The sequence below is a fragment of the Periophthalmus magnuspinnatus genome, chromosome 4, assembly GCF_009829125.3.
Source record: "Periophthalmus magnuspinnatus isolate fPerMag1 chromosome 4, fPerMag1.2.pri, whole genome shotgun sequence".
Lineage (NCBI taxonomy): Eukaryota > Metazoa > Chordata > Actinopteri > Gobiiformes > Gobiidae > Periophthalmus > Periophthalmus magnuspinnatus.
The window spans coordinates 18,603,984-18,630,646 of record NC_047129.1 but is presented as its reverse complement, the minus strand read 5'-3'; the positions used below and the strand labels follow the sequence as shown (position 1 = coordinate 18,630,646).

The window sequence follows — 26,663 nt, the reverse complement described above, 5'->3', positions numbered from 1 at the left end:
CTCAAAATGCTCTGTTCCACCTTGTGATGTCATGAAGTGATCGTTTTCAAGTTAAAAGCTCCTTTTACCTTTTGTTTAGTAGATATTGGCAATTCCAGGGCTAAAATCATCCAAATGATTCTAGTGAAGGTGTATGGAATTTCAAACACAGTGGAGCACTTCCTGTATCACCACATGATGACATCACAAGGTAGAACCTTGTGTTTTCAGTTTAAGAGAAGAACTCAGCTTAAATATCCAGGGTTTGTGTGTTAAACATGTCTGAATGAAACAAAACACAACTCCAGGTCTGTTTGTGGTGAGGAAACAACATTAGAACAGATCAGAAAACAGTGTAATAGAGGCGCTTTAATGAAAAAAATACATAAAAAAAATAACAGGTGAGTTCAAACTTTTGACTGATCCTGCCGTTTAGCTCGTTCAGTCAAGTTCAAACGTTTAAATAGTTTTGGAGTTTGGATGTCTTGAATGCTCCACAGCTGTAGCCGGAGCTGGACTCTTCCTTTCACTCTGATGTGTGTTTAACGGTGCCGGAGCCGGTGGGGGTGGTGGCCCTGTCCTCCCCGGTCGTTTGCTCTGGACAGCTCCATGGTAACCTGCATTTTAAGAAGTCTTTGGGTTGAATATTTAGGATGCCTTTCCTGGTGTTTAACTTGTTTGCGTTGTGTCGCTTAATTCCTCGCCGTGAAGAGACAAACTGAGGGTGATTAAGTATTTATTAAGGTCAAAGCTGGGTTTACCGATCCTCGACGGGCCCCTCCGCACTTCACAAAGATGCGTTTAACTGAGATAAATGGATTTAAAGCAGCAGCGGTTATGGGTTTGAAGCATAACATACACTCTACATACATTTTTAATTGCCTAAATAAAACTAGATAACTTTTTCTAACCTGACAGTTGGTTCCAAACAGCTCCTAAAAATTCAGATCACAACATTCTGTAGGCCAATATTTCTTAATACCATAGACTGTATAAAGAGGGGGGCTATGGGAGTGTGACGTCACCCACAGCGTTCAGCCCCAGTCAAATGAAGCTCGTCGAGGCTAGCAGTTATAGCAGCAAATTTGGAGCCTATTCCCATATTTGGAATTCCAACTGTGAGTATCATAGCAACCAAAGAGCCAATCCAGAGCGAGGCTGTTGAAGGTAACACTTTTTCCCGCCCACACCACTGGTTTAGCTGGGAGCGGACGCTTAGCAACACTGTCAATCAGACCTGTTGCTAACGCTTGCTGGAATGACCTCGGGGAAAGAACGCGCCTGATTTGTCTGTTATTAATGTTCATATCTTGATTTATGAACAGAATTGTGAAATAAAAACCCCAGGATCATATAGAGCGGGTTAATACGAACATTTAAGACCAAAATGAAGAGTCTGACAGCAGCAGATACAGAGAGAGGAGACGCAGTTTTTTCAATAGAAAGTGAATTAGAGCCAGAGTCGATGGAGCTGGAAGTGTTCTATTTGCAATGCAGCGGCTAGCAGTTTAGCTAAGTCCATTTATGTATACAGTATATGATCTGATCTTAAAGTCTGTATCAGTGATAAATACGAGCAGTGTCTCTCTTGTTTAGCTGATTATGTAAATAATATTAACTAATATTTAGCAGAGTTTCAGAGTTTTAGTTTGTTATTCAGCTGTAACAGCTCTTCGACGTTTTAAATGTGTTTTGAGCTTTTATAGAAGAAAATTTCATTGCTCACCTTTGACACTTAAAAATAAAAATGAACATGTATAAACATTTTTCTCACCCTTGACACTCGTATACCTTTGCCACAAAGTTGTGATGTCATCTGCATACCGTTGTCTGTTGCCGTGTCTGTTCTAATCCCACATTAGAGTCTAATTATTGTTATTATCTGAAATTGAACCACTTAAGAAATTTGTACAAGGAAACTAGTGAAGCTCTGTGTATCTTTTAACTGACTTCCCTTCTTCACAAGTGCTAACAAATTCATCATTTTGCTCAGGATGCCCTACCAGCCTCTCCAGTTTTTCAGTTACCCCATTGTTCCTAATTTCATCAAACTTTTTCTCTTGTGTTAAAACCAGTACCAGTTTACAGTCTTCCTTTCTGCACCATTTTAAGATGTAATCAGTTCTTTTTATGATCAGTTATGTTCAAACTCATTCAAACGACTTTCACATATTCCGTGATTACAACTTACTAAAAATAAAACTGCAAATAAAACCTGACTCTCCAGAGAACGTGAGAACTGAAACCATCACAATCATTGGTTTAATTAGACGGGTTTATTATGTCTTCTCTGCATAGACTTGTCCTTTTAATTAGCGAGCATAAATAGTCTTGATGATCCCCGTTAGCTGATTGGGTGCCAGTGCCGGTGCAGGGAGCGTGCGTGTGAATGTGACCTGTGTGCTTATGTCCTGTGGAGACTTGTATGTTTGTGTTTGCTTAGAATTTATAGTGTTGTTTTGCAGGGGCAGAGCTATAAGCTGTTGAAATTCCGACTTTCTATGACAAATCCCAGCAGAATGTGGCCCGTTCTAAACAATGTAAAAATGGGCGAGGTACGAACCCGAGTCACGTCACCTGATTATATTAAAAGTCCTTTATTACATGAGGCGGGAGCATAGACTGTGTAAAGAAGTGGACTAAGGGAGTGTGACATCTCCCACAGCGTTCAGCTCCAGTCAAATGAAGCTCGTCAAAGCTAGAAGTTATAGGGGTGAATTTGGAGCCAAGTTCAAAATAGCGAAATGAAAACCCCAGGATCATGTAGAGTGGGTAAATACGAACATTTTAAGACCTAAATGACGAGTCTGACAACAGCAGTTACAGAGAGAGGGGCCACATTTTGTCAATGTAAAGTGAATTGGAGCCAGAGTCCATGGAGCCAGAAGTGCGCCATAATCACTTCCTGTTTGGAATACGGCAGCTAGCGGTTTAGCTATGTCCATTTACATATACAGTCTATGGGCGGGATGGTCTTGGATGGTCTTGGTCACGGCGTGAGCGGGCATACAGGTGTCCCTAAATATATACACGAGGTCATGTGACTAGTCATGTGAGTGGGCGGGCCAATGATGACACAACAAAACAGCAGAGTAATGTTTATGTGATAGGTCCACAGGGAAGCAACATGATTCTACTACTGTGTTGACGATAGGTGGGCGTGTCCAGCATATGTTCACCAATAACAAACATACACATAGGGACCACTGCAGCACAGATCAGAAATATGCTTTTTAAAACACATTAAAGATGATCTGACAGTGAGCACAGCAAGGCAAGTTTATTTGTATAGCACAAGTGGTTCAGAGAGTAATTCAAAGTGCTTTACAGAATAAGAAGACATTAAAATCAACAAATCAAAACATAAGTAATTAATGCAGAATGAACATTAAAAGAGAAGAGTCAGAATAAAACCCTTTCAGTCATATGCACAGCTAAAAAGAACCATTTGAGACTGGATTTAAACATTGTCAAAGTAGAGGCCTGTCTCACATCTTCAGGAAGACTGTTCCAGGCTTGAACTGCACAAAACTCAAACACTGATTCCCCTCTCTGGGACCAGGACTAAACCAGGACTAAACTAGGGCTAAACCAGCACTAAACCAGGGCTAAATCAGGACTACACCAGGACTAAACCAGGTCTACAGCAGGAGGCCGGTCCTCAGAGTGTGAGATGGTTAATTTGGCTCTAACATGTGGGAGATGCTTGAGACCTGAGGCAAGAACTTATTTGCTCGTACTTCCTGGTTCTAGTCATGACCCGAGCAGCAGCGTTCTGAATGTACTGCAGCTGTCTTAAGGCTTGTTTGGAGAGGCCAGTGAGCAGGCCGTTACAGTAGTCAGGTTGGATAAGTCTCTAAGTCTGGTTTTGACAGTATACCTTTGATTTTTGCAGTGCTTTTTAGATGATAAAAAGCTGCAGATGTGATTTGATGTGGCTGTTAAAGTTTAAGTCTGAGTCCATTATTACCCTTAGATATCTAACCTGATTTGAAGGTTTTAGAGTGAGAGAGACTGGAGGTGACTTCTAACACTTTCTGTGTTTTTGTATTATAGAAGCTGATTTTGCATAATGAGTTATGGGTTCAAAGAAACATGGAAGAGTCCAAGTCATCTTTCAGGCCCGGAGGTGACAAATCTAGCCTTTCATTTGCTCTCCTCCCTGTGTGATTTGATACAGTCTGGACCAATGCCACTACTATTGATTACCAGAACAAGCACGCTGGAAATATGGCACCATTTTGAACGTGTCTGACTCGTCGCCATAAAAACTTCATTTTAAGTCACGCTCACTTTGCAGATTTACACGCAACTATTGCACAAGATTTTGTATTGTAATCCCTATATTAATTCCTTGTTGCTCAGTGGATCTGTGTCAGCGTCTTAAATGCTACGCAGGTGTAACTGTACCCTCCCAAACTGTTGTCAGGTCATGTCGGAACAGTTTGGCCTTATGCGAGGTGCAGAAACCTTCGTTTGAGCCCCTCTTCCTCCATACAAGTACACTGCTGAGCGGAGATAATAAATAGTGATGTGGGAGGCTCCTTTGGACAGATTTATGGAGGGTGGTGGGTCTAAAGATGGATCAGGTGATGAAGCAGAAACCGGAGGCGTGCCAGAGTTGTTTATGAACCAGGGAAGTCATGTGACCAGCGGTAGTGAGAGTGAGTGAGGGACTGTTGGCTTCATGTTGTCACAAATAACGATGGGACCAGTGATTGATGAAGTACTCAGTTTTGTTACTTAAGTTAAAGTACAGATACAGAGGTAAAAAGTGAATCAAGTAAAAGTAAAAAAAAAAAATGTATTTAAGTAAAAGTATTGAAGCACCCGTTTAAAAATGTACTTAAAGAGTAAAAAGTAAAAGTATTTCACACAAGTGTAAATTTGTTAAAGTGTAAATGTTGTTATTTTGATTAAAAATGAGACCTATGTTGGTCACAGTAACAATACAAATCAATTTCTTAATTTTTCTTATGAATTTTATGAATTTTATTTTTGCTCAAGGCCGAAGCTTGAACTCGAAAACTTTAGTCAGGCTGTTTACACAAACATGGAAAAAAATAATAAAATAATAATAATTTTCTGTTCTGTTAAAAAATGTAGTGTAGTAGAAAGTACAGATTCTTTCATATGTAGTGAAATAAAAAGTAAAAAGTACCCACTGTAAAATGTAAAGTAGTAAAGTACCTCAAAATTCTACTTAAGTACAGTACTTTTCTACTTGTACTTTGATACCTTCCATGACTGGTTGGGACACTAAACAATAATATCGTATCGCCATGACATCATCAGCGCAGAGAAAACAACTCCATTTGTTAAGACACAGAATATCTGGTTCATAAAGAAAAATAAAAAATAAAATCCATTGCTCTTTATAACGTACACAAACACGCACGCCAATGTCTTGTTGTTGTGTTGTCTTGTTGTTTTCACTTCATAACAAAGTACAGTATGTTCTTTCTTTCTTTATTTGTCAGGGACCATGTACAAATTCATTAATCTTACAAAAGAAAAGATGATTTGTACCAGATTTAGCTACTGATACTTTCCATCTGTAGCCCCTGGGCAGGTGAACACACATTAAAATACAGTCGTTGCCATTATATTATAACACTCAATTCATCATTAATATTCGCAGTAAAAAACAATAAAATACCCCCACTATAACAGCTTTTTAAACATGGAACCTATTCATAATATTTAAATAAAGAATGAAAGAATGGGAGTGTGCAGGTTTGATTGTAAATGGACAGATACTCAGATGTATTTTATGTTAATGTTTGTAACCTGCCCGGCGACTGCAGATGGAAACGAGCTTTAGCTAAATTGGGTGTAAAGTATCTGTTCTTTTATGAGATTAATTTGTTTGGACATGGTTCCTGTTAAAATAAACCAGTAAAGTAAAGTCATTATAAGTATTCATGTCCATAACACGTTTAAACTGTTAGCAACTTTAATAATAATTGTGATATAATCGTTAATTGTTATTATTTTGCCCGTGATAATCATAAATTATCATATCGTCCCAGGCCTAATCACGAGACTACAGGCCCGTGTCCAAATGACCTTGTGGGTCTATTTGGGTTTCGCTGTGATGGAGTGTTTGCTCAAACTTTTCAGATGCCCTTGGTTTTATCGAGTTATAATCAGATTGTAGAAATGTGCCCAAGTTCTACGTTTCAAAAATGAATTAGGGGCGAGGAGGGCAAAATATTTCATAACACACAGCTCATAATTCTGGTTGAAATGATGAGTTTAGTAGAGCTGTCACGATAACGAACGTTGAAGCACGATCAGGGGCGGCACCAGGTGTTTTTGGTTGGAGTAGCTAAAGGGGGGGCTAAGGTCATGTTAATATAGAGGCTTTTAACAGTGGAGCATACCCCCACCTCCTACCAAACTAGTTTAAATGCAGTTTGCTCCTGTAGTGACTTATAAAACCTAATATTGATTTATTTATTTAATTGTAGTCAAATTCTGAACACTCATTTTAGCTGCCATTTCCACATTTTTAGTCAAAATTTTAGTGAATGTGCTAAATTCTTTGGGGGAGCGTTGACTGTTCTAGTTGAGGGCCCCCTCAAGCCCCTCCCTCCCATGGCGCCGCCCCTGTGCATGTCACTTTTTATAGTTTTAACAGTTAAAACAATCTACTGTTACGTTATACCTTATTTCTGTTATATCACATATGTTAATTGGGACTTTACATTTTTGTATATTAATAACAGTTGTAACCGTAGTAATATTGATCTAATTTTATTTTTATTTATTTAATTTTATGGTTATTTATACACAGAGAGCCCAATAAGAGCAGTCAGACTTTTCACGAATGTCCTTTTGAAATATAGACAAACAAAACAAATAAAAACATACCTAAAAAAAACATTTAAAACATTAAAAACAGGTGTGATTATAAATGTTGATGTTGATTATTACAAATGGCTACACAACATTTCTGAACACAGAATCTGACTGTTTTCAGATTCTGGGTTGCAGTTCTCAAGTAAATTTAGAGCTGTGGGTGGAGATAGGGGGTAGGTGAAATTTGAGATTTTCTGACAGCTCAAGTCTCAAATGCAGGGCCGTACAGCATTACTCAAACATAACACACATCTGAGTAAGAGTTTACAGCTCATAAAGGTGAACTTTGCGTTGCACAATAGGTCTGCTCTAAATGAATTCATTAAAAGAAATAAATCCAAAACAAGTTTAAAAACAACTGTCAGATAAAAATGTAAGTGCAAGTCCAATATATACCAAGGACTGTCTCAAACATTCTTGATAAGGGAGTGGCTTAGGATGCTTTTGCAACTTTTACAACTGTTTGGAATTTTAATGAGAAATGCAGTGATCCAGTTTTTTTAGTTCTGATACCGATTCTGATACTAAAGCTCAAAGTTCGACCGCTGTGGGTTTTTCCATGACTGCTGCTAATGCTGATTTAGAATTCAGAATTTGTATAGATTTCAGACAAAGCATTGGCTGAAAAGATCTCCTGATATTTTTGAGCTGATATGTTTGTCCGATTTTGATTATTTTTCACAAATTCTGTTTTTTCAATTCAGTAAAAACTCATCCACAGCCTTTTTTTCACTACAAACTAAGAAGAGAGCTGTGTAGTCATGTTTTGTGCCGTTATCTCTTTGCACAAAAGTGGTAATATAAAGCTTTTTGTGGACTTTGTAGGCAGCAGGTTGGGTAAAACAAAATATCGGCCTGTGCTGGAGATTTAAGGCTGATAGCTGATACACTAAAAAGTACGAATATCGGCCAGTCGATATATCAGTCTGTCTCTGCTATAGCTTTAAGCATCTGTCGATACCTGATATCAACCGAGACTGAAAACGGCATTTATGTCCTTTAAACAGAAATAGAATAAGCTAAAACTACAGTAACTACACAACAACTTTGTCTAAATAAAAATTCAAACATTAAAGACGCCATTGGTGGTGAAAATTGGGGTTGATCGGCAAAATGGCATCTTGAAAACAAGTGTTTAAAGATTGCACAAACATGAATCACTCCAAATACAACTTCAGAGGCTCAATGTGAAGAAATTACTAGGAATAGGTCTGATTTAAGAGGCTCTTTGGGCCAATTATACCCGTAAATAGTCTTATTCCATCGATTTAAATGTCCAACTGGGATATTGACTATTTGTATTTGGATAATATCTATATTTGGAAGCCGATATCCGATCCAGCAAATGTTTCAGTAGTAGAGCCGATATCTGATGCCAGTATTCGACCGGTGCATCCCTAATTTGAACGATAATGAGTAAACACCCCGTCTCTTCTACAAACCAACGTCGTATGGTTGAACGAACATTAGCATTAGCATTATGTTCCTTGCCAAGAACCTCACTGGTGGGATGCAAGTGTTGACATGTGATGCAACGCTGGACGATCTCTGTCTCCCTCTGAGACTAAAGAGAAAAATCTACACAGAGAATCGTCATTATCATATGAAAGGCTGTCAAAGGGAATGTATGGCACCCTTCGAACAGGGGGGAGCCAGAAACTCTGTATACACAACAGAGTGCTGTGTGCAGATGAGAAAACGATGGTGTTTTGCACTTATTAAAAGAAGAGGAATCCACTAACTAAAACACAAGGCCTCTGGGAAAGGAGAGAGGTTCTTGGATTCAGTCAGAAGGTTTTGATTATGAATGGAGCTGGGGTGGATGGGGATTTATAGAGTTGTATAACCAGATATTTCTTGATACTAACGCTAGGTAGATGCTGATGTGAACGCTGAACAGATATCTTGAGGAAAAAAACAGATAGAATATTCATGATCTACATTATAACTAGTAAAAGACCATATGGAACTAATAGAAAAACTACCATTCATCTATTGCTGTTTCTGATTATGTCACAACATTGTATAAGTCAATAATATAAAAACACAGATGGGCGCTGCTAAAATGAATATTGTTAAAATGCTGATTTCTGTTGTATTTCAGTGAGTTCTTGGGTGTAGTCCCTAATAGAAATGACCAGGTTCAGTATGTGTGAATTTACATTTTGGATATTTCCTGGCAAAGTACAATGTAATTAATAGGGAAATCTAGCTTTGGACATCAATGTCACATATAAAGTAAAAATCCCAACAGTCTCAATCCAGATTGGCTCTTTGGTTGCTATGATACTCGCGGTTGGATTTCCAAATATAGAACGCGGCTCCAAATCCGCTCATATAACTGTTCTAGCCTCGATGAGCTTCGTTTGACTGAAGCTGAACGTGATGGGTGACGTCACACTCTCTCAGTTCACTTCTTTATACAGTCTATGATATCTGCAAATTCCCCCGATATCAACCAATACCAGTGCAAACAAAATAAGCCAAAACTGAACAAAACAATTTCATTTTCAGTTGACTTAATAGTGAAAACATGTTCTGAAATGCATTAGATTCTCCATCTCCATTCATCCATCCATTTTCTTCCTCTTATCCCGGCCCTGGATTTCAGTTTGCAAAAGTTAATGCCACTTTTATCATCATAGCGACATCGAAATTGGCATCAAGAATCAAGTTTATACCTTAGTATCAAAATAAAATTGGAAACACTGCTGCCGAGCCAACTCAAATCCAAGCTCATTTCCGTTCCAATGTGTGTTTTTTATCCTATTTTAGCCCCTTAGATAAACACTGCCCTCACTACAGTGCTGTTTCTTCGCCCTTTTCGCCTCTACAGATGTGCACGCTCGCTCCACATCTCCTTGACCATCTGTTCAGGTCATGGCTGGGATTCCATTGAACACTCTGAGTCTTTTCTATGGAACCTCATCCCACGAACGGTCACTGTGGCCCGTTGGCAAGTTCAATTGACTTTTCTCAACGGTGACCCAGAAATACTGTTAGCATGGAGGCGGTGAAAAGTACTGCCATCCTCTTGACACATATTCAAGTATTTCCGTCCCTATTGTTCAAGTGCATAGGTGTAAGAGGTAATCCCAAACTAAACAGCCGGCATGAATCAACAAGAACTTTCAGTGATATCGTAACGTTTCTTTGCCAAACATCATTCGAATAGTTACAGGCCATTCAGCGCTTGTGTGCCCTGCTCGTTCTTATCTTTGTCATTTGTCTTCTGGTAAATTCTCTACCTGAGTCGTTCGCTCACTTTTCACACCACTCAAGTACCACTCAAAGAAATATTTGTAATGTAAATATGAAATAGGCCTATTCCACGATCCATCCCTTCATCCATCCATTTTCTTTCACTTATCCAGGGCCGGGTCAAAGGGGCAGCAGTCTAAACAGGGACTCCCAGCCTCCCCTCACCCCAGACACTTCCTCCAGCTCAGCTCTAGTAGTCTACTGAATGAAACAGAAACTTGTGGTGTAAATTTTTTTATGGTGAGCGTTTAGACATTAGCATGCACTTTTTTACCGCATTTCTGATAGATTGCCATGACATTGGTTGAATTTTGCCTTGTTTATATGTGTTGCGCCCATAGACTGAATAAAGACATGGATGTCACCCACAGCGTTCAGCTCCAGTCAAATGAAGCTTATCGAGGCTAGCAGTTATAGCGGCCAATTTGGAGTCAAGTTTCAGTTTTAATATTCCGACCACGAGTATCAAAGCAATCAAAGAGCCAATCTGGAGCGAGGCTGTTGAAGGTAACGCCGATTCCCGCCTATACCGCTGTTTTGGCAGGGAGCGGGCGCCTAGCAACGCTGTCAATCAAACCTGTTGCTAACGCTAACAGGAGCAACCTCAGGGAAATAAGGCAACTGATTTGTCTCTTATTAATGTTCATATCTTGATTTACGGACACAAAAGTTAAATAAAAACACCAGAATCATGTAGAGTGGGTTAATACGAACATTTAAGACCAAAATGACGAGTCTGACAGCAGCAGTTACAGAGAGTCTATGGTCTATGATTTAGATATACATTTTTTTTATGAATATCGACCAACTCGAGTACCATAAGTTGTAATTCAGGTCTGTAACTGCACTAAAACAGATTATTCGAAAGGGCAACGCAAGGACTAAAGCAAGACTAAAGTAGTTCTATAAATGAAAGACAACGGAAAGGCCAGAGGAGGTGAGAAAAATGGACTCTAAGTGGACAAAGGACTGGACGTGATCGTGAACGAGTCAGCTCTTTTGAACGGCTCCTTAACGTGAACGAGTGGAACCAGGAGTGGAATCTTTTTTCTTCCTAGTTTTTATGTATTTTTATCCTGATTAACACTAATTCAACACAAGAATCGGCTCAGAAGCAGAGCAGGCAACACGAGTGAGAGCTTTGTCCACAAAAACATATCTGGCTTTGTAATAGCAGTTATTATTGTAGTGAAATATTTAAATTATTTGTAATTCCAAATGATAAACCCTTTCCCACTCAGTTTGAACCATTTTAAACTCATCTGAGCCTTGATCATCTCTCTCTGTGATTAGTTTGTTGTTAAAATACGTTCTCACATTGGCTTCTGTAATATAAATATAAAAAGAGCCAGTCTGTTGAAAGGCTTTTTGAAATGAACGGATTCAGAAGATGTGGATTCCATAAAAGAGCCAAAAGTCCCATCACTAACACTTGGCTACTTGACATCAGCTCCTTGGTGTAAGTTAAACGTGTTACCAACATAGATTTATAATGATCCCTCCCCATAATAAATCGAAGGGCATGTTAATACAAGAAGGAACCAGGAAACATTTGACTGACTTGAATCTGGCTCCTCTTGTTCATTCTCATGACTTTTTTCGTTTCTTTGGAGAGTGTGATGTGTGACAGAGAGGCAGACAGCAGGAAAGCTGTAAATTTGGAAAAGCGTGCTCTGGAATGCGCCTCGTGTCAGAACTTGCGTCTCGTTCAGGTTATGAAAGACCCCAGAACGACGAAGGCATGCGGACACCACGTCTCGCGTTACCTGCCCACATGAGCGTCGGTGGCACAGTTAGCACTTTTTACAAATCTGTTTACCGGGCGGAAGTATTGGCAAAGAAAATGACCTAAATGTGGCCGCTGTGTGACTGTGAAAAAGTCTAACCACATGGAGAAAGTGTGTGCTGCCTGTTTTACACATTAAGAATTCACTGTACTTTTCCAGATACCCATGAGCCTTTGCTGTTAACTCAAACAGAGCTAGTATTATAATGCCTGAAATGAGCTGTAGGGGCTCTTTGTGCTAGTCCCAAGACTGGAGAAACCTAGAAGAATACACTAGAAAGGGAGTTTTGAGTTATAAGCCTAATACAATACTTACTTATTTTGAGAAATTTTGAAAATCCGCAGTGTTTTTCAGCCCCATGTGATATTTTCGTCTTTTGTTTTTTCCGATACGGTGGACCATGCATGTCCCTGATTGGCTAATCCATCTGTCAATCACGTTCATTTGAAACCATGGAGATTCACAGGTGTTTTCTGGATCCCTGGGAAAGTAAAACTATTAAAAACTACTCAAATCAAGATTAATTATTTTAACTGAAGATTTTTTTTTTTTTCAATTAAGCCACAGTCAAAGTTCTTTTTTGATCGTAATTAAATATTCCCATGATTTGGAAGATTGGCGATGGAAAATTTGCCCACAGGGAAATCCCAAAAGACAGAACAGATGCAGACGAAGCTTGAAACATGTGAAAAATCCCACAGTGTCTGAAGTTGAAGCCTACTCAGTCACGGCGGAGGCTCAGTTTTATGTGTTTTGGGGACGCAGAACTTGGCAGGAGCTTTTGAAAGTCAACAGTTGCTTTGTGGAGTTAATAAAGTTGGTGCTGCCCGAGGCTCCATCAGCACAACGCAGAGCAGGAGTCATTCCCCGGTGGATTCTTTCGCTCTAAGGATCCCTGTGTGCGCTGCTTTCAGGCCTAAAACCAACCAAGCAGAGCAGTGGTCTCAAAGTACTCAGCAGAGGTTACGCAACGCCAGACATGTGATTTTTGATTTTGTGCTGGCTTGAGATTATCAGGTTTTATACTGGGTTTTTGGTCACCTTTGTGTGTTTTATTTTATTTTTTCATAAATAGTTTATTTTATTTTAATAAAACTGAAATAACATAATGTAGAACACAAAAAAGGTAACTCAAAAGCAAAAAATGTTTAACTGAAAATGTTGAAGAGAAATATAAAGCCAAAACTACACCACTGCTTGACCACAGGCCCCTCCCCACCACTCAACTTTCCCGCATCCTTTGCATGGGTTATTAATGTTGTATTACTGACATAATAATCCATTTTTTTCTATGTATATTTAGGCAGTAGTGGAAGGTAACATAAGTAAGTGCAAAATAGTAAAAGTCAATACTTTAGTAGAATTTTTATGTGTCTGTACTTCACTTAAGTACATTTTACAGTGAATGCTTTTTACTTCTACTTCAGTACATTTGAGAGCAGTATCTGTACTTTCTACTCCACTACATTTTTGAACTGGACTAAAAAGTAAAAGTACTTTTCATATGATTTGCTCATACCCTGACTAAAGTTTTAAAGTTCAAGCTTTGGCTTTGAGCAAACAAAAATAAATACTTAATTCACATACATTTTTTTCAATGTAAAGTGAACTGGAGCCAGAGTCGATGGAGGCGGAAGTACGAACATGATCATTTCATGTTTGAAACGTGGCTGCTGCAGGTTAGCTCTGTCCATTTAAAAATACAGTCTGTGGTTTCACCTTTAGCTGAAAATTATTAGTTTATTTTGTCTTTATTTGAAGGGACAATGTACTGAGACTTTAAGCTCATAAAAACAGATGTTTCAGACCAGATTATAACAAAGAGCTGTTTCCATCTGCAGGTCCTGATTTACACACATAAATTATACAATGCAAATTCAGTCAATAATAAGAGAAATTCACACTGTCCACTCTCACACACATACACACACACACTCAAACACACGTGCACACACATACAGACACATAGATGCACACGCACGCACGTGCACATACACACACACACACACACACACACATGCATCACTCATAAACGCACGCACACACACAATATCACACATTAACAAAGTAAAGTGTTAGGTATTTGCAAAATCATGAGTTTGATCTTATAAAGTACATATTAACCTACCTACATGTCACTGTTATATCAGTCCATAACTGCCAAAAAACACAACATCTCAGTGGCAGACTCATTATCTCTGTATCATAATTGTTGTGTATCGGAGACGTATGGTGTGCTGGGGTCTTGTTTCAGGTGAGAGAGGAGCACTTGTCATGGGCGCGTGCAGAGGGGCCCAGATCAAAACAGTTTTAACACACGAGCCTCTAGTACATGTTTGAGCAGGACCCAGCTCTCAGCTGGTACCTCTGCTGTCGCTCACCAAACACATGCTTCTCCTCCTCCTATTTTCAGGTTAATACAACATTTGAGAATATTTGACAGCTGTTTTGCAGTGGTGGAACGTAACAAAGTACAAGTAGTTAAGTACTGTACTTAAGTAGAATACAGACTATGGCGTGTACTACTCTCTGTCAGTCTTTCTCTTGTGGCTGAATGAAAAAGACTTGTTTTTGACTTGAAAAGCCCACATCATCATCATCGTTTGTGTTATATTGCGTATATGTCCACGGGCTGCACTTACCATGAGCCCCCTTCCCCCTTCTTTTCAAGTCAGTATTTTCACAGCTGTAAGACCCGCTCCTCTTTGTTACTGCAATGGAAAATCGTGTGCGTATATCTTTTGTGCTGTCTTCTTTACAATTTGGAACCCCCATGCAAATCCAATGGAGGCTAGTTAAAAGGACGCTCCAGGCTGGGTTTACTAGGTCATAAACATCAAACCGGTTCATCAAATTGGTTAGCTAATGTAAATAGGTCAACGCTATGGTGTGGTTTTTTTTCATTATTATAAAGGAAGTGCTTTATATTTACATTATAACATCGTCAGATGCTGCGGTTTCTTGACACAGATGTTTTATAAGCAGATAAACAAAAAGATAATTGACTCGAGTTCAGATTTCATAATATACTTGTTGATTTCAATATTGATTTTCAAATTTCTATGTCTCACCAATCTCATTTTTTGTTTTTTCCTAGCAAATTTTTATACAATTTTAGGTTTTTAAATTACTTTTAACCTCATTTCAAATATATGGACAATTCTTTTATCCCAGATCATTTTACTTCAAATATTATCTTGAAACTAAATCTTAAGCTTGTCAAACTTTTTCAAATTAATAATAAACTGACTGGGGTAATTTTCACATAATTACACATTTGCATGACATTTAAAGAGCCCATATTACAGTAATTTCTGATCTGTTCTAATGTTTCCTCATCACAGACAGGCCTGGAGTTGTGTTTTTTTTTCATTCACACATGTTTGAATAATGCGTCTAGTTCATAATGCTCTGTTCCGCCTTGTGATGTCATCATGTGGTAATACAGGAAGTGCTCCACTGTGTTTTTAAACTCCATACACCTTCACTAGACTCATTTTGGTGATTTCAGACCGAGAATTGCCGATCTCTGCTGAACTAAAGGTAAACGTTAGCTGTTAATGTCAAAACTACCACTTCATCACAAGGTGGACTCAAACATGTGTGAATGAAACTAAACACAACTCCAGGTCTGTTTTTGAGGAGGTAACAGCATTAGAACATGACTTAAAGCTCACAAGAGTCAAGTCTGTGTAATCTAGGACCTTTAATGTTTGATATTTACGATTATTTTTGCTACTTTCAGCTTTTATAGAGAACATTCAACCCGCTTCCTGCGCTAACGGCCGCGAGGGGACCACAGAGACATCGGGATGGAGGCCGCCGCTCAACACCATCACTGTGTCCAAGAAGCGCAACTGGCTGCAGCAGAGTTCACTGGGAAAGAGCCATTTCAACAAGGATGAGACACAAGGAATCTTGGGAGCTGAGGAGGAGGGGTCCCATCTCCAGCACCCCTCCCCCAGTCCGTCTCCTGATCACCTGAAGAACACAGGGTCCACGCCATCACGGCCCGCCCGGCTGCTCCTCCCACAGGTAACGCTCTGCTGGATTTAAGACATGTTTTAAAGAGTTTTAGTGTTAGAATTTATGATGATATGCTCTTTGTGCTTTTCTGTTTGTATACATTATGAGAAAGTTTAAATAATTTGAAAGGTTTTAGTAGTATTTTCCAGTAAATTCAAATTCAATCTAAGAGCCAATCGTTCTAAATTGACAGTGATAAACTTGGTGTTCATGGAATACGTTTCTTTTAATACTTACTTTTTTGTGTTGAATGGCAGGTTTAAAATTCTGTCGTGATTATGTGAATAAAAATCAAGATTCAAAGCACAGACTGTATAAAGAAGTGGACTAAGTGAGTGTGACGTCACCCACAGCTCCAGTCAAAGCTCATCGAGGCTAGAGCAGTTACAGGGACGAATTTGGAGCTGATTTCCATATTTGGAATTCTGACCCTGAGTATCATAGCAACCAAAGAGCCAATCCCTAGCGAGACTGTTGAAAGTAACGCCCCTTTCCGCCCACACCACTGGTTAAGCAGGGAGCTGGCATTTAGCAAAGCTGTCAATCAAATCTGTTGCTAACGCTAGCGGGAGCAACCTCAGGGAAAGAAGGCGCATGATTCGTCTGTTATTAATGTTCATATATTGATTTACGGACAAAATAGTGAAATAAAAACACCAGGATCATGTAGAGTGGGTTAATACGAACATTTAAGACCAAACTGACGAGTCAGACAGCAGCAGTTACAGAGAGAGGGGTGATTTTTCAATAGAAAGTAAACTGGAGCCAGAGTTGATGGAGTGATCACTATTTAGAACGCACACTAGCACTCTAGCTATATCCATTTATATATACAGTCTATGGTAAAATCCCTTAAAATCAGCCCTCTTTGAAATTAGTTTTTACATTTTATGGCTAAATTGAACTATAAGATCTCTCCTGCACCTGTTCCTTATCAGGGTTTATATTATAAACAAAAGGTCAGCTCTTACAATGTCCTTAGACCTGTCTTGGTCTGTGGAAAGGAGAAACCTTTAGGAGATCAGGTTGTAGATGTGTCCAGAACTCGCAGATCATTTACTCATTAAGTTAAAGTCTTTCGAGCTTTTAAAAACATAATAAATCATAGAAAGCATCATAAAATCAATTATATATATATGTTAACATTTCCAGTCTCTTGTCTCAGGTCAACATCGGCCAGGTCCGAGTGTCGCCTCACCCGCGCTGCGTTGACCCGATGGAGGAAAATGACGCAGACGATGAAGGCGACATTTGGTACAACCCCATCCCCGAAGACGACGAACCAGATCAGTCCCACGGGAGGCCCTCCATCAGACTGCTGCACCCACCCCGAGAGAGACGGGGAGGGGTGGGGGAGACCGCAGAAGCACCCGCAGAAAGCACTAACGTGGGAGATGCCGCTCAACATTCCTCCGAATCCATACATGTGCACAGGCAAATACTGGCGTGCCGAAACCAGGAAGACTGCGGCCCCTCTTTCAGCAAACCCACAGGTACGACAATCACACTCGCCCACGCTCGTTTCCTTTCCTTTCCCATTTTTTTTTCAATTTTGTCCCAGAATATATTTAATTTTTGAGGCAATTACTGTCTGATGAGTTGTCTCCGGGCAGATTTTTGTGGTTAGGCGCTGATGGCAGTGAGTGGTGAATGTTGAAAAGTCAATCAGTGAATCTACAGAGGGTTTTTTTCTGTATTTCAAAGTGTTGAGCTCAGAGCTGCCGACAGGAGCTGGAGCTGTTCAGTCACATCAGCCTCTATCAGCAGCTCAGAGGCCGACATGAGACAGAAGAGATTTAAGGCTCGCATTCCTCAGTCAAAATGTTTTACTACTACTGCTACTAATACTGCTGCTACTACTACTACTGCCACAGCTTACATAGTTATTTTTGCCCTGATTTGTTCTTGTCAAGTTGAATCTGTGCTATGTTACTTTTCTGGAAGAGGGACTGCCATCTACTTGTCTCCATGGAGATGTTGCTTTACGCGGAAAACTCCACAATCTGGCATTAAACGTATCTGTCTTGCATTTATTTGGAGCCAAGTTCCACATTAGGAATTGCCTACCGCGAATATCATAGCAACGAAAGAGCCAATCTGGAGCAAGGCTGTTGAAGGCAACGCCCCTTCCTGCCCACACCACTGGTTTAGCAGGGAGCAGACGCTTAGCAACGCTGTGTAAAACCTGGTACTAACGCTAGTGGAAGCGACCTCAGGGAAAGAAGGCGCCTGATTTGTTTGTTATGTGGATCATGTAGAGCGGGTTAATACGAACATTTTAAGATCAAAATGACGGGTTTGACAGCAGCAGTTACAGAGAGAGGGGACACAGTTTTTCAATGTGAAGTGAATTCGTTGTTGGAGCCGGAAGAGCGCTGATGATCACTTCCTATTTGGAACATGGCGGCTAGCGGGTTAGCTATGTCCAATTATATATACAGTCTATGGAACTACTACTACTCACTATCTTGTGTAGTGTACATCCATGCCTTTGTTGCTAAGTGTCTGTGTTTTGGCATTAGCGTTGGTTGTGGCGTACATCAGTGCTATAATGATGACAGGCGGCACACGTCTTCATAAGATCGAGCTGCTCTGTTGAACTTCCGACTTTTGTTCTGTATGATGTGGGAACACGTCGTTTGAACCAATTGGCACATCTTCTGTTGAGCCTATAATTACTGCTTTAGACAAGGCTTCACTACGGCACGCAACCGTCATTTATACGTTTAGCTTAAAGGGGACGGCTAATAGTTTTAGTGGAGCGTGCACACTGTGGGTTAAGGACCTCGCAAAGGGAGTAAAGAAATGCATTGTTTATTTATGATAATTATATGTTTTAGTTTGGAACATTTTTGCTCTGAGGCTGCATGAGAACGTCTTTGATGTTTACTCAAAAGTGCAGGGTTATGTATGTTTTTAGTACAGTGGAAACAAAAAAGGATTTATTGTATTTATTTAAAAAAAATAATTTCAAACAGAACCCAAATTATTTTAATGTTTTGTTTGCAATTGTATTAAAATGGATAGTAGTCACAAGTTCGTATGTTTGGTTCTCGTTTCACACCTAGTACTACTTCTGTAAATATTTGGCCTATCACCAGATTGAAACCAGGTCTAAAACAGGACTATTCTAGGTCCATCAGTCTATGCAGGGACTCCCAGACTTCCACCACCCCAGACACTTCCTCTAGCTCCTCCGGTGGGACCCCCCAAAGTGTTCCCAGGCCAGACGAGAGGAAGTCCTTCCAGAGTGTCCTGCGTCTTCACTGTTCTAGGTCTTTAGGGTTAAATCATTGATGACAAATCTGCATATCACCTGAAGGAGCTCAAGCACCACAGTTTGAGAATCACAATTACATTCACTTTGTAACCTTGTATAAGTTTAGCATAAACCAAACTTGTCTGTATTGTGTTTTGTTTCACTCATGCATGTTTAACACACAAACCCTGCATTTTTAGGCTGAGTTCTTCTCTCAGACAGAAAACACTCTGTTCCACCTTGTGATGTCATCATGTGGTAATGCAGGAAGTGCTCCACTGGGTTTTTAAACTCCATACATTTTCACTAGAATCATCAATTTGGATAATTTCAGTCCCTGGAATTACCAATCTCTACTGAACTAAAGGTAAAACGAGCTGTTCATTTGAAAACCACCACTTTATGACATCACAAGGTGGAACACAGCATTTTGAGCTTTAGAGATGTAGACAGACTAATAATAAATGAATCAAAACACAACTCCAGGTCTGTTTTTGAGGAGGTAACAACATTAAAACATGGCTTAAAGCTCACAAGAGTTCATTTTGTGTAATACAGTAGGACCTTTAGTAACTGCTGATAAAGACGACCTCCAAAGCACATGCTCTTGTGACATCACACGCTCCTCGGCCAAACTCCTCCCAGTAGACTTTCCCTGCAGGACCTGAGCGGATTAGGATTAAACCTATTGCGTCTCAGTGTACTAACCCGGGACGGCCATTAATCGGGGTGCACACAGCTAATTAAACGGAGGCTATTTCAAACCTTGAGCCGTCTTCTCTTAAATTGCAGAGCGAGTCTTTCATGCTGTGTAGTCACTCGAGAGGCATAATCAGAGGCTTGTTCCACAGTCCTGAGCCGAGCTGGAATGCCCGATGTAATGTGTGTAGAATGGTGACCCAATTTTGTGTTGTCTAGGACTGAATCATGGTTAAACAAACGACTCAAATATGTGCAGTATTTTTAGATCAGTTAGCAATAATAGCACAGACACTAGGGGGCGAGGTGAGTTAGGTGTCTTGCCCTAGGACACGACAATAGTATTCATCTGTGGTTGCTAGAATCTGACCACTCTACCAATGATGTTTATGTCGAGAGCGGGATTTGACACTAACCTTCAGATCAGTGGGCAAACACTCTACCAACTGAGCCACTGTCACCCTCAGTTAACTCCGTACTTTTGATAGTCCTAATTGGAGTATTTCTGATCCCCTCATGTTGATTTCATCTGGGAGTTTTTGTTAAATCAAACATATTGTGCTTGTGTCGTTCTATAGTTATAATCTCTGTCCCCTGTGGATCGTTATGTTATAATTTACACATTTTAAATCACAATATTCATCTAAAATTACTTAATAAAAGAAACAAATCCGATAAAGATTACTCAAGCCTGATTCACTCTAAAAACAGTTTCAGAGGCTCAATGTGAAGAAACGACAAGAACATGGTCTGAAAAGTGCCTGTACCTGGAATATTTCACACTATGTCATTAAATTTATCAATCTCCTCCAGGTGACACCACTAGGCCAGGTTACAGGTCAGCTCTGTGGAGAGGTGAGCTTCATTACAGGAAGGATGCCTGTTTTTTAAGACATTTGTTACTGAATAGACACAACTCACAAGTTGAATGCCAGACTGTAGAATAACCTTTAGACCATGGCATGAACTTGGCTGGTTTGCATTTTTCCCCTTCTCTCCGGAACTGCCCCCTCTCTTACCCCACCTCTTACCCCTCTCTCACTGTTGTTTACTTTGTCCTGTGGTTTTTCCAATACCATCCCACTCTCCCCTGCAGCTCCCAGCCGTGTTACGAGTCCTATAAGAGGAAAATCCCGTTTTGTTGTAGTACGAAATGATTTGGGAAAATGATTTTATTACCATTTTTCTGACAAGTATTGGAATTAGATCTGTGATTTATGTTTTAATATCAGTGTTATGTTAAAAGTGCAAATTTTAAAGGGCCCATCTACGCTACTTCCTGATCTATGTTATAATGTTTCCTCATCACAGACAGACCTGGAGTTGTGTTTTGTGTCATTCACACATGTTTAACACACAAACAAACCTGCATATTTAGGCTGAGTCTTTCTCTCAAACTGAAAACACTCCGTTCCATCTTGTGATGTCATCATGTGGTAATACAGGAAGTGCTCCACTGTGTTTTTAAACTCCATACACCTTCACTAGAATCATTTGGATGATTTCAGGCCTGGAATTGCCAATCTTTACTAAACAAAAGGTAAAAAGGTAGACGTTAACTTAAAAACTACCACTTGATGACATCACAACGTGGAACAGAGTATTTTGAGCTGGAGATCTAAACAGACTAATAATAAAGTGTTACTCAAATATGTGTGAATGAAAGAAAACACAACTCCAGGTCTGTTTTTGAGGAAGAAACAACATTATAACAGTCAATTTTGTGTAATATTGGAACTTTAAATACATCAGGATAATAACAAGGGCAAAAACTAATGCAATCACATGTATTTTAGAAAATGTTTGTACAGATCAAAACTACAGGGTTAGCAGTTTTTATACAGAATAATACAGCAGATTTAGTTTCTAGAGGAAATTATAGTACTTCAAAAACTGCATTCTCAGTGTGTAGACCAAAAGCACGGCCTCAGTGGGTACACAGACCTCATGACTGAATCAAAGGGAGTTGTAGGAAGTTGAAATGATCCTTGTGCTAAGTGTAGTTAGAAGCCTGCTCTAACATCACACAGCTGCAGCCGAGGTTTTTAGGGCCCTGCAATGACACTGCAGGGCTGTGTGGAGGAGGGAGCGGTGGGCTGTGTACGCTCCACCCAGTGTTTAGTGTCTGTAAAGATGGTGCCATAGACGCAGGGCCGGGTCTACGGGGAGGGACGAAAGGGGACATTGGAACTAGGTCTGGCACGATAACACATTTTCAACTGAAGGAACTTTGTTATTGAATATTTTTACATTACCAGACAGAGTGTATTATATCAGAAAGCACAATGGTAACGTTCAGATCCACTGACAAACACACTGGTGGTGCAATTCCAGCTCCCACAAATCAACACTGTAGTTGTGTTCTTGGGCAAAGCACTTAACCCGCCTCACCCCCATTGTCTGTGTACAGTGGTGTGTGAATGTGTGAGTGGTTCCTTGATGTAACGCTTTGAGTGACTTGAAGGTGGAAAAGGGTTGTATAAAAATGTGATCGTTTACCATTGACCATTTATACCAATAGTGCACTTTTTGTTCATAGTAAGCACAGTATCAAAACAGCTTATTTCAAAGTTTTAAGGTGCTATATTAAACAAAACTGACTCTTTTGAGCTTTAAGTAATGTTATAATACTGTTACCTTCTCAAAAACAGACCTGGAGTTGGGTTTTGTTTAATTCACACATGTTTGAGTAACACTTTATTATCAGTCTGTCTACATCTCCAAAGCTCAAAATGCTCTGTTCCACCTTGTGATGTCATGAAGTGGTAGTTTTCATATTAACAGCTCCTTTTACCTTTAGTTCAGTAGAGATCTGCAATTCCAAAGCTGAAATGATCCAAATGATTCTAGTGAAGATGTGTGGAGTTTAAAAACACAGTGGAGCACTTCCTGTATTACCACATGACATCACAAGGTGGAACAGAGTGTTTTCAGTTTGAGAGAAGAACACAGTGTAAATATGCAGGTTTGTTTGTGTCAAACAGGTGTGAATGAAACAAAACACAACTCCAGGTCTGTTTGTGATGAGGACACATTAGAACATAGCTCAGAAAACAGCGAAATACGGGCCCTTTAAACACTCCACTACCAAAAAAATCTATCATAACGCAAATTCAAAGCCGTGCAGTTTCCCTTTAACCTTCTAGCTGTTAACAATTTTGCAAAACATATTTCTAAACACCATCCTATAGACCACCATGGAGGAGGTACATATATACTGCACACCACATCACTGCTCCCCCTCACCACATTTCTGTAATCGCTCCTCTTCCTCCAGAACAAAAGCGTTTGATGTTGGCTTTACAAGAACAAAATGAGCGCCCCTATGGTACCACAGAGCCCAGCTATTTTCAGCCCCTCCTCATCTTTTCATGAATATTTTCTCTGAGTCCATTTTGTTCGTCGGCCTAAAAATGGGACATGCCTTTCGATGGCTATCCATGAATACCACTGTGGGCTGAATTAATGCGTATGTAGATGACCCCGGTGACTATAGTTGTGCTTGTGCGGCTGGCTGCGTCTGTTCCTTAGACCGGATACACTGCAGACTCCTCATGTGTTGCCTATTCAGTGACTTTTGTTCATCTCAAAGCTCTATTTGTATGGAAAGTGTCGTAACGGTGCGGATAGGACCAAAGGATGCAGACCAGAGCAGTTTTAACAGTGTTTATTTACAGCGGTGAAAATGCAGTCTTTAAACAGGTCACAAGAGCAGGTACAGGAACCGGGGAGCGGGAGACGGGTCAGGCGGGTGCGGTGCAGGTAGAGGCGGGCAGGACAGGACCAGGACGGGGATAGAAGCAGGTGCGGTACCAGGGCAGGCGGATCAGACGAAGACCAGAGCGGGGAGCGGGTGACAAACCAGAGACCAGGACCGGACAGGAGACGAGACGAGCAGGAGACGAGACGAGCAGGAGACGAGACGAGCAGGAGACGAGACGAGCAGGAGACAAGACGAGCTGGAAGCGATACCGGGACTGGAACGTGGCGGCAGGAGCTGGGCGAGTAGAGGCAGGAATCTGGGGGGTGCATAAATCCAAATGAGCATTTGCCGGAAAGTACCATATAACAAAGCTTAGCAAGAAACATTCACGTTTTACACGCGGACGGTCTGGCACCGAGTGTAGACTGCCAAGCCTTCTTGTACTCAGCAGCAGGTGGTGGTGATTAGGCTGATGCACCCCAGGTGTGCACGGGAGGAGTCAGGCACTCCACCCAGCTCCAGACACACAGGTAGGGGAGGGGGAGAGAGCACGGGAGGACAGGGAAACTGACATCATGACAGTACCCCCCCCCTAAGGTCCACCTCCTGGTGGACCCCCAGGCTTGTCAGGATGAGCGCGGTGGAAGTCTCTCACCATGTCGGGGTCCAGAATGCGTGCCCTGGGCACCCAGGATCGCTCCTCCGGACCGTAACCCTCCCAATCGACGAGGTACTGGAGGCCCCTACCACGGCGACGAACGTCAATCAGGCGGCGGACGGTGAACGCCGGGTGGCCGTCAATGACTCGGGCGGGCGGTGGGGGATCGGCCGGAGGGCACAGGTCGCTGGTCCGGACTGGTTTAACCTGGGAGACGTGAAAGGTCGGATGAATCCGGAGAGACGGGGGTAACTGGAGGCGCACCGCCGATGGATTTATGATCCTCATGATCTTAAACGGTCCCAGGAATCGGGGGGACAGCTTACGGGAGTCCGTCTTCAGCGGGACCGTCTTGGCGGAGAGCCAAACCATCTGGCCAGGTTGGTATACGGGCGCCGGGACACGGTGGCGATCGGCCGTCGCCTTAGTGCGCGCTCCAGCCCGAAGAAGGGCCGCCCTGGCCTTCTTCCAGATCCGGCGACAGCGCTGGAGATGGCGCTGAACAGACGGGACGGCGAGGTCCCTCTCCTCCGTGGGAAAGAGAGGGGGTTGATATCCCAGCGATGCCTCGAAGGGGGACATACCAGTGGCGGAACTCACGAGGGAGTTGTGAGCATACTCTATCCAGGGCAGGTGAGTACTCCAGGTCGCGGGGTTGGCGGAGGCTGTGCACCGTAGGGCCGACTCCAGGTCTTGGTTGGCCCGCTCCGTCTGCCCATTAGATTGTGGATGGAACCCGGACGTGAGGCTAACCGTGGCCCCCAAACCGTCGCAGAAAGACCGCCATACCTGAGAGGTGAATTGGGTCCCTCTGTCGGACACGATGTCCACCGGGATGCCGTGGAGTCGGAAGACATGACTGGTCAGCTGGTCGGCAGTTTCTTTGGCTGTGGGGAGCTTAGGCAGGGCAACGAAATGGGCGGCCTTGGAGAAGCGGTCCACAATGGTGAGAACCACCGTGTTCCCCTGGGAAGGGGGAAGGCCCGTCACGAAGTCCAAGGCGATGTGGGACCAAGGGCGACGAGGAACTGGGAGAGGATGCAAGAGACCAGAAGGGGGTGAGTGGGAGGCCTTGGCCCGAGCACATACCTGGCAGGCGGCGACATAAGCCCGGGTGTCTGTGTCCATCGTGGGCCACCAGAAGCGTCTCCTGAGGAGGGAGAGAGAGCGACCGGCACCAGGATGGCAGGCGAAACGGGAGGCATGGACCCACTGGAGCACCTGAGACCGGACAGAATCGGGAACAAACAGTTTACCTGGAGGGCCGTTACCTGGGTCGGGGTCGTTGGTCTGGGCCTCTCGGACGGTGTCCTCGATATCCCAATGGACCGCGGCCACCACACACGAGGAAGGAATAATTGTTTCTGCGGTGACCGGGCTATCCTCCAGGGCGAACTGGCGGGAGAGGGCATCGGGTTTGACGTTCCGAGATCCGGGGCGGTAGGTGAGGAGAAAGTTGAAGCGGCTGAAGAAGAGGGACCAACGAGCTTGACGGGGATTGAGGCGCCTGGCGGACTGGATGTACTCCAAGTTTTTATGGTCGGTCCAGACGATGAATGGTTGCTCCGCCCCTTCGAGCCAGTGGCGCCACTCCTCCAAGGCCAGCTTTACGGCAAGGAGCTCCCGATCCCCCACGTCATAATTGACCTCGGCCGAGGACAATCGCCGGGAAAAGAAGGCGCAGGGACAGAGGCGGTTGTGGGGGTCGAACCTCTGCGAAAGCACGGCCCCCACTCCCGAGTCGGAGGCGTCGACCTCCACGATGAACTGCCGTGAAGGGTCGGGCTGGTGCAGGATGGGAGCGGAGGTAAATAGTCTCTTAAGCTTCTCGAAGGCTGTCTGCGCCTCAGGAGACCAGGCAAACGGCAAAGCAGGAGAGGTGAGTTTAGTTAAGGGCGAGATAACCCTACTAAAATCCCGGATGAAACGTCTATAAAAATTGGCAAAGCCGATAAATCTCTGGAGCTGTCTCCGGCTGGTAGGAACGGGCCACTCAGTGACAGCCTGGATCTTTTCAGGGTCAGCTCTTACTTGGCCCCGCCCCACAATGAAGCCCAAAAAGCTGACCTCCTCTGCGTGAAACTCGCATTTCTCAGCTTTCACGAACAGTTTATTCTCGAGGAGGCGCTGGAGAACCTGGCGAACGTGCTGATGATGCTCCTGGGGGGACCGCGAGAAAATCAAGATGTCATCCAAGTAAACAAAGACGAATCGGTTAAGGAAATCACGGAGCACATCGTTGATGAGGGCTTGGAATACGGCAGGGGCGTTGGTGAGACCGAAGGGCATAACCAAGTATTCGAAATGTCCCAGGGGTGTCTTGAAGGCCGTCTTCCATTCGTCTCCCTCCCTGATGCGCACCAGGTGGTACGCATTCCGCAAATCCAACTTTGAGAAGATGGTCGCACCGTGGAGGGGCGTAAATGC

The 26,663-nt window shown here is 42.2% G+C and overlaps 1 protein-coding gene across 2 annotated transcripts in view; it reads left to right on the top strand.

The window, feature by feature from the left end:
• Positions 1-26,663, top strand: part of syde2 (synapse defective 1, Rho GTPase, homolog 2 (C. elegans)) — an 82,810-nt gene that overhangs the window by 5,653 nt on the left and 50,494 nt on the right. For both annotated transcript variants that reach the window (XM_033964706.2, XM_033964705.2), the window contains exons 2-3: positions 15,637-15,926; positions 17,083-17,410. In XM_033964706.2, coding sequence (XP_033820597.1) covers positions 15,637-15,926; positions 17,083-17,410 — 618 coding nt within the window. The remainder of the gene's footprint in view (positions 1-15,636; positions 15,927-17,082; positions 17,411-26,663) is intronic.